This window comes from Geospiza fortis, unplaced genomic scaffold (assembly GCF_000277835.1).
Source record: "Geospiza fortis unplaced genomic scaffold, GeoFor_1.0 scaffold98, whole genome shotgun sequence".
NCBI lineage: Eukaryota > Metazoa > Chordata > Aves > Passeriformes > Thraupidae > Geospiza > Geospiza fortis.
The window spans coordinates 3,514,387-3,522,013 of NW_005054306.1; the positions used below are offsets into that span (position 1 = coordinate 3,514,387).

The 7,627-nt window shown below is 37.6% G+C and overlaps 1 protein-coding gene across 1 annotated transcript in view; it reads right to left on the reverse strand.

Moving 5' to 3' along the window:
- The window catches only part of AK9 (adenylate kinase 9), a 61,928-nt gene extending 54,549 nt beyond the window's left edge, over positions 1 to 7,379 (reverse strand). Inside the window, exons 1-5 of the mRNA XM_031066629.1 lie at positions 7,305 to 7,379; positions 6,238 to 6,367; positions 3,792 to 3,855; positions 1,396 to 1,448; positions 1,215 to 1,311 (exon numbers count right to left, since the gene is read on the reverse strand). Of these exons, the coding sequence (XP_030922489.1) occupies positions 1,215 to 1,311; positions 1,396 to 1,448; positions 3,792 to 3,855; positions 6,238 to 6,354 (331 nt within the window). The 5' untranslated portion in view covers positions 6,355 to 6,367; positions 7,305 to 7,379. The remainder of the gene's footprint in view (positions 1 to 1,214; positions 1,312 to 1,395; positions 1,449 to 3,791; positions 3,856 to 6,237; positions 6,368 to 7,304) is intronic.
- Between the last annotated feature and the right edge of the window lie 248 nt (positions 7,380 to 7,627).

The following is a 7,627-nucleotide window of genomic DNA, read 5'->3' on the forward strand; positions in this document are numbered from 1 at the left end:
TAGTTGATAAACAAAAAGTTACTAGAAATACTAAAACAAAAACTGGTTTTGGAGGTCAGTTCTAGTTGGTAGGAAAAATAGTGAGGATGTTGGTTATTCTATTCCTTGCTACTTTGGGGCATGTGTAATGCAGAAGGTGTCATGGCTACAAGAACCAAACTTTATTCAACTTTACAATCACCTTTACAGTCTCCAGGACCTCTACAAACATCTTCAGACTGACTCCAATACCACAGAAGCCTCTTCATGCCTCTACCAAAGTCCTCACACACATATTAAGAGACTGGCATTTCTGCTGCTACCTCTTCCAGCAGTTTTTTTGTGTCCTTTTTTAAAAATGTCTTCCCTATTTCTTTTTTATACTGTTTTAAAAGCCTGGTTTCACCAGGTAAGACTGTATATTTTGCAAAACTGTTGAGTCATGTACAAGAAGAGAAATAAAACCCATTGCAACTGAAAGCTTCAGAAGCAGGCTAGTTTTTAGAGCAGTAGAAACTAACGTTGGCACTACACCTGTCTCTCTCCTATAATGGAAATTTCAAATGAAAGTCAAACCAAGAAAAAGAAACTACATTTCCTTTTTACCTCCTTTCCTCTTGGCAGTACATCTGTTTCCTCATCAGGGAAGCAGATTCAGACACTAGCAAGATCTGCAGCACTTGTCCTGACAGGCTCAATTAACAAAATCTTTCCTCAAATAGAAGAATTATAGCCACTACCACTACTATTCTCATCCATCCTACTCTGTGTGACAAAATGCAAAGGGAATAAACAATTCTGTAAGAGGAAAAAAAGCCAAAATACTTTGCACTTTCAGTAATCTGTTTTCCTTCTTTTACATTGTTTAAAATGTTTAAAATGTTTTTGCTGATGGATTTTTGTTGTGTTGTTGTTACAGAAGTATTAAAGAATAAAATATCTGTATTTTAAATCTTATCCTGAACAGATAATATTGTCAAATAAGAGTCATATCAACACTTAAAATTTTGGGAAAATTATTTTCTCAAAATCAACACAACACAGGACCATTATGACACTTTCTGATCTCCCATACTGGTAAATTAATCTCTAAACACACTTTCAGTTTATTGATATTCCACAACCTGAAGAGCATGAGAAAAAGCTAGAATTATATTAGAGCACCAATAGATTTAAAATGGATGTAAAATTATAAGTAGCATATTCTAAGAAGTTTAGGCTATAAATATACTTACCATAATGAGCAACTTCTGGTGACTCAATCATTTGCAGAATCATTTTTGTCACCAGTTCCTCAGGAATACTTTGCCCTTCACAAAGCAATTTTTGACACTAGGGTAAAATGCAAAACATAGTCTTTTATAGTAAGTGTTTGTTAAAAATGTGACAAAACTTACTAGAAGATTAGACCTTTACCTGAAGTCCATATTCTGATCTTTGTTGAATATTCGTTTTAATTACTTCTGAGGCTAAGGAAGCATATCAAACATAAGAGAAATAATTAATACAAAATATTTTCTAAACAGACTTGTACCTGCAGATATACATGTACATACATATGTACACACACAGGAGGATGTATGTGTGCTCCAAGCAACCAGACTATTTTGAATGAAAAGCCATTATACTTAGGGCCATTATTACACTTTGCCCATCCAGAACCTGGTGCCTTATGGCAAGGACTGGGTAGGTGTTTCTTCCTACAATTTAACCCTGTATATACTACACAAAAATGCACAACAGCAGTTTTGCAGGATTATTTGAACTACTTATTTAAATTCAATCAGTCTTACTGTCTTCTAATCCAGAGATGACTATTTGAGCTCAATCACTCTTTAAATTTAAAAACCAAGATTTTGAAGAACTCTTTAGACACACAAAATCATCTACTTTAAGAAAAGTGACATCCATTGAATTCAAAGACTGCCCTATGTCTCTGTGGATAGTGACATCATACTAGAATGACCCTTGAAGTCTTTCACATTTCTGTATGAATTAAATAATCAGACATTTTATAAAAGTTTTCAAGAATGACTCTTATAGCTACATTATATATTACTAATAAACCAGGCCACGGAAAGGTCCTGAAGCCAGGAGACCCATGCCTATATAGCCCTAAACTTTCTTCTCAAAACACAGTGGCTGTTTTCCAGCTGCTCCTACTCGGTTGCACATCCTACCTTTCATACTATGGATAGGTGTTCGGGAGAACAGTATTTGCCATAGGCCAAAACTGAGACAGGGAGCGTACTAATTAACAATACAGGCAACTGAAAATCAGCAATTTGTGTGCACCCTGGCCCTGTTTTATTTATGAGTATTGACCAATTCACTGGATAAATGAATAGAAAGTATTGTATCATTAACAAGATTGCAAACACCTTTCCTATTCAATAATTTTCTGTCGGTTTATTTTTAACCCAGCACACCACAGATGTTGATACTACGGAGCGCGTGCAGCGGGGGACACCAAAACCATCAGAAGAATGAACAGCCTAGGAGAGGCCAAAAGAACTGATGTTGTCCAGCCTGGAGGAAACCAGACAGTTCTTACAGCTATCTAAAACTACTTACTGGGAGGTCAAAAAGACACACCCATGGTCACCACAGAGTGCAGTTAGGACAGGAGGCAACAGACACGAATACGAACATTAGAAATTGGAATGGGGTCAATTAGGAAGCCATTTTTCATAAAGAAGGCAGTCAAACATTGCAAAGTGTTTCTCTGGGAGGAGGCGGAGTCTCCATCCTTGGAGATATTCCAGATTGAACTGAGCTGCCCTTTCTAGTTGACCCCGCTTTGAGAGGAATGTTTGACTGTCACCTCTGGAGTCCTTTCTGAATGAAATTATTCATGTTTATGTATGCTGAATTTATTTGTTTCTTCCTTTTTTGATGTAGAAAATGAAAAAAATTTACTAGCACAAGTAAGTGTGTACACACGTCTGCGTTCACTAGCTAAAAAAAGATTAAAAGAAATATCATGAACAAAATAAGAGAAGAGTAATTCCCTGAATTAGAAATAAGGCTTAAAAGCACAGTAACTGAGATTTAGATTGGTTGCTAAGAAAAACTTTCTAATGGCAGAGAGTGTTACAGAGAGAGACTGCCTAGACATTTTTTAAAACAAATTTGATGAACATTTGTCAGTACTGATTTAAATACATTCAAACAGAACGGACTGGCTTAAGTAAATTCCTTAAGAAGTACATTAATTAAGAAGTGTCTTCTGATTTTGGCCTGATCTATGTCTTGGACCAGGTATTAATTTTTTTTCTTGCTATACAATACTATGATATAAATATTCTATATATATATATATATCTAAGCCAAAAAAGCTCTTCATTAAAAGTGATTTTTATCATGTTACACTTCTAAATCTTCAAAAGTAAAGGCACTTCATTTGATAAATAACTCTGTTTCCTGGAGTACACCCCCTTGTATTGGACACTGCACAAATAGAAAGGAAAGTCTCCTGTTTTTTCATGGTCTGCACTGGAAAATGTCTGTACTCTTTGGAGTTGAATGAATTGCCTCCGTGTAAACAAAAAGGGTCACAGGAACCCCCTTACAGGATTGGGAATAGAATTTATGATTAAAAAAAAAACCCACAGTGATTTTTCTAAGCCTTTCAATACCTGAAAAACCATGAACAGTAATTTTATTTCTGGTAAAAAGATTACTTGGTCTTACCAGAAGTGTTTGCTGCAATCAGAAACATGTCCTTTGAGTTACAGGGAACAGTGAGGCTATTCTAACCCAAAAGCTATTGTGGAGCCAAAGCAATGTTCCAAATATAGCATTGTGTTTACCTTCTACGAAAATGCAGTTCCATCTCTGTGCTAGTTTGCTAGCTAATGTTTTCTTTCCAGAACCCTTAAAATGAAAAATACACTTTTAAAAGAAAGACAGAACAAAACCAAACATATAAGACAATGAAGAATACATTTTCACATAATAAAAACAATGAAAATGTACCATTGGGATTAGGGCCTCTGAGTTATGCATTGGGAAAACATAAAACACTCTTTTTAATATCATCCTCTACTTCATATTGCCTAGCATTGCTAATATGCTGCTACTTGTAGCTAATTATCTCCAAAGTCATTATAGTGAGTTTGTTTCTGAGTACTCTGTCTAAAACTCAGCTATGATTTGACCACAGATTCCTATGAGAAACTCCTTAGGACTAAAATTTATTATCTTCAGCTTCAACGCAAATTATGATGGAAACCTACTCAACCCTTTCTGAGTAAGATACATCGGGATAATATTTTTTTACTAAAACAACAAATGCTTGAAAGCTGCCCTTGTTAGTCCAAAAATCTGGTTAGATATTGACAAAATCTTTATTATTTACATGAATCCAGAGGAAAACCAACATAAGTGAGAGCTACAAGGCTTCCAAGAGTGATTAACTGAATGGGATTTTGCAAAACTCACTATCTTCCACCCTTGGGATTGTGCCTTTTTTAGAGGGGCATACAAGAAGATCTGTTTTGACAGGACAATTTTTTTCCTTGATAAATTTCATGATAAAAAATAGCAAAACCCAACAAATAAATTACATTCCCAGTTAAGAGTGTATCAACAAACACTCCAGCCTACTCATACCTTACATCTTACAGGTGTGATGAGAATATATGTATTTGGCTTTGCTTTAATGGCACTATGTTTTTAATTTAAAAGATGTATCTTAAATAGGATAGGTACTCTGCACATCAGTCAGATATATAAAAGATATAACCATAAAAATAAACTATTTCATTCCCTGCTTTCCTGAGAAGGTCTGTACAATTTCAATACCTTGTTATATTGATGTCAAGCATCTACGGAAGGTAATGGTTGAGAATATGAGAAATTTTTGTACTGTCTTTCAATGAGCATTTTATGGAGGTTTGGTCTATGAAACATAAAGTTACCTTTCTCATGTAATGTTAAAATTTTGATGTTAATTTAAAACTAGATGAGTTAGTTCACTGTACTTTTCTGTTGAGCTGAGTGCACTCTTACAAGTGCATAAGACACATTATAAGGCAAACTTGTATCAAAAAAATGAACTCTCTTCAGTAAACTGAGGCAATAATGCAAACTCACATTTGGGGAAAAAAAAAGAAATCTGAAATTTTTCCAAGTTAAGGAGGCCACAAACTAGTTGAGAAAAAGACAAACCTTGACTTATAGTTAAAAGGTAGTACAGATCCTTTTATCAGGACACCTCAGTGGATTTTGAATGTTTCCAAATATATAGGATAGAATTTTTCCAAGTTTTGATATTAAGATCTGTAATATCTCATTGCACGTCTGTAAGTCAGTACATTACCCTGAAGGTTATTTTACACCAATTTATATTTTAATATATCAAGTTTATTAAAAAATAAAACATTTTAATAGCATTGTTCTGGCTTTGGCTGGGGTAGAGTTAACTTTCTTCAAAGCAGCTAGTGTGGGGCTGTGCTTTGGATTTGTGCTGAAAGGAAGTGTTGATAATACAGAGGTGTTTCTGTTACTGCTGAGTAGGGCTTACAGAGAGCCAAGGCCTTTCCTGCTTCCCACACTGCCACACTGGTGAGGAAAATGAGGATGGATGGAAGCTGGGAGGGAACACAGCTGGGACAGATGACTCTGACTGACACACAAGGATATTCCAAAGCACAGGGTGTCATGCTCAGCATATAAAGCTGGGGAAGAGAAGGAAAGGGAAGTATTTTTGGAGTGATAGCATTTGTCTTCCCAAGTCACCACAAAGCGTGATGGAGTCCTGCTTTCCTGGGGATGGCTGAACATCTGCCTACCCCTAGGAAGTGGTAAATTAATTCCTTGTTTTGATTTGCTCATGTCCATAGCTTTTGTCAACCCGTGCATTTTATCCCTTTCACCTTTCTGATTCTCTGTCCCACCCACCAGGGTGAGTGAGCGAGCAAAAGGCTGTGTGGGGTTTGCTTGCTGGCTGGGGTTAAACCACCACAAAAATAAAAATAATCCAGTTGCCAATGTCAAAAGAGAAGAAACATTTTGAGCAATGTGTAACTTTTAAGTACAGTAATAACATTTTTAATCACAATTGACTGAAGGCAAAAATTTGTCTCATTAAATGAGACCAGAATTTTTACCATCCTCTGCAGGAATTGAAGAGTGGCAAAATCCAAAAAGCAGGTATTTGACCCTTTTGGTAGCACTGGTAAACTAATGTTTTGAAAGGAAAAGTAAAATTGTTATCAGAATATCTGACAAAAACCCTTCTATCAGACATCTTACTGGCTTTCCAAAGACAATTAAGCAAGTGGGCTTGGACAACAGAAAACATCTTTCAGCTTCATCTTCATCAAAGATGTCTGTAAATGGCTGAGCTTGTTCTTTCTCTTGTGAAGCCATGTGTTTTCTAAGGCTGGAAAGAAAAAAAAATTGTTACAAAGTACAGTAGTTATGTTTGTGAAAAATTACCTTAAAACGGAAGTGAATTACAAGGTAAATGGATTTATAAAAGAGAAAGCTTTTATAAGAAGAAAAAGCATTTACAGAACACACACAATGCACCCATCAAATGAGAGAAAATCCACTTATGAAAAACAAAGGACTGTTGGATCAATCCCTGATCACAAGCTGTTGATGACTTCTTCATGAGTCTCATATTGGTTGTCGCTCTTTTTTGGTTGTTTTCTTGATTTTTCTTTCCTGCTCCAATTACCACACAATTGTGACTTCTCTCTGGTCCCTGAAATGGGCCATGGGCCTGCCAAGGTTTTGTGCTTCAGACACAGAAGGGCCCTCTCATGATCAAAGGAACTACTCTCTGTGTCCACACACGAAGGTACACAAACAAGACTCTGTGGAATTAAAAGTTCTTGATCTCTTCCACCATGCTCTTCAAAAATCCCAGCTCCTCCAGGAATGCAGGCAGTAGCAAGTCCAGTGCTGCACAACAAATTAAAACCTAAACAAATTTCTAATTAAGATAAATTGGAGGAAGATTTGCGCGGACCTTTCAAACAAAATGGAGGCCAAAACCTGAGGAGCTTGCTTAAGTTTGTTTGAAAAAGGCAAAACGAAACCCCACTGTCTTTAGAGGGCCACTTCAGTGTCACAGCCCCAGCAAAACCCACATGCAACCACCCAGCCCAACACAACTCCCTATCAGTTTTAAACTAAATTTAAAAATTCAACTAAAAAAATCTACTTCAGGATGAGAATCTGAAAAAGTTTGTCTTGAAACACCAAAGCCAAATGTTCAGACACTCTTGCATTAAACATTTTAATATTAAAAAAAAAGAAAAAAAAAAGCCATACACGCGAACCAGCTCCCCATTGCCCCGACAGAAACTCACCGGCCGAGCTTTACCTGCCGTTCCCAGCAGCCTCGCTCCCTCCCTTCCAAACCTTCACAAGGGCCAATTTCGTAATTCACGAAAACCACCACAACCAAAGTAAAGAATCAAACCAGACACACACACCCCCTTCTACACACACCCAGGAACATGTCCCGGCAGGAGACCCCCTCCCGGCGGGAGCCCCGTCCTGCGCGCCCCCGCGGCCGCCACCGCCCTGCGCGCCCCCGCTGCCCGGGCAACGGCCGCGTCCCGCCCCCTGCGGGAGGGAGCGGCAGAGGCCCCGCCCCCCACGGGGCGGGGGCGGGGCTGCGGGGCCGTTC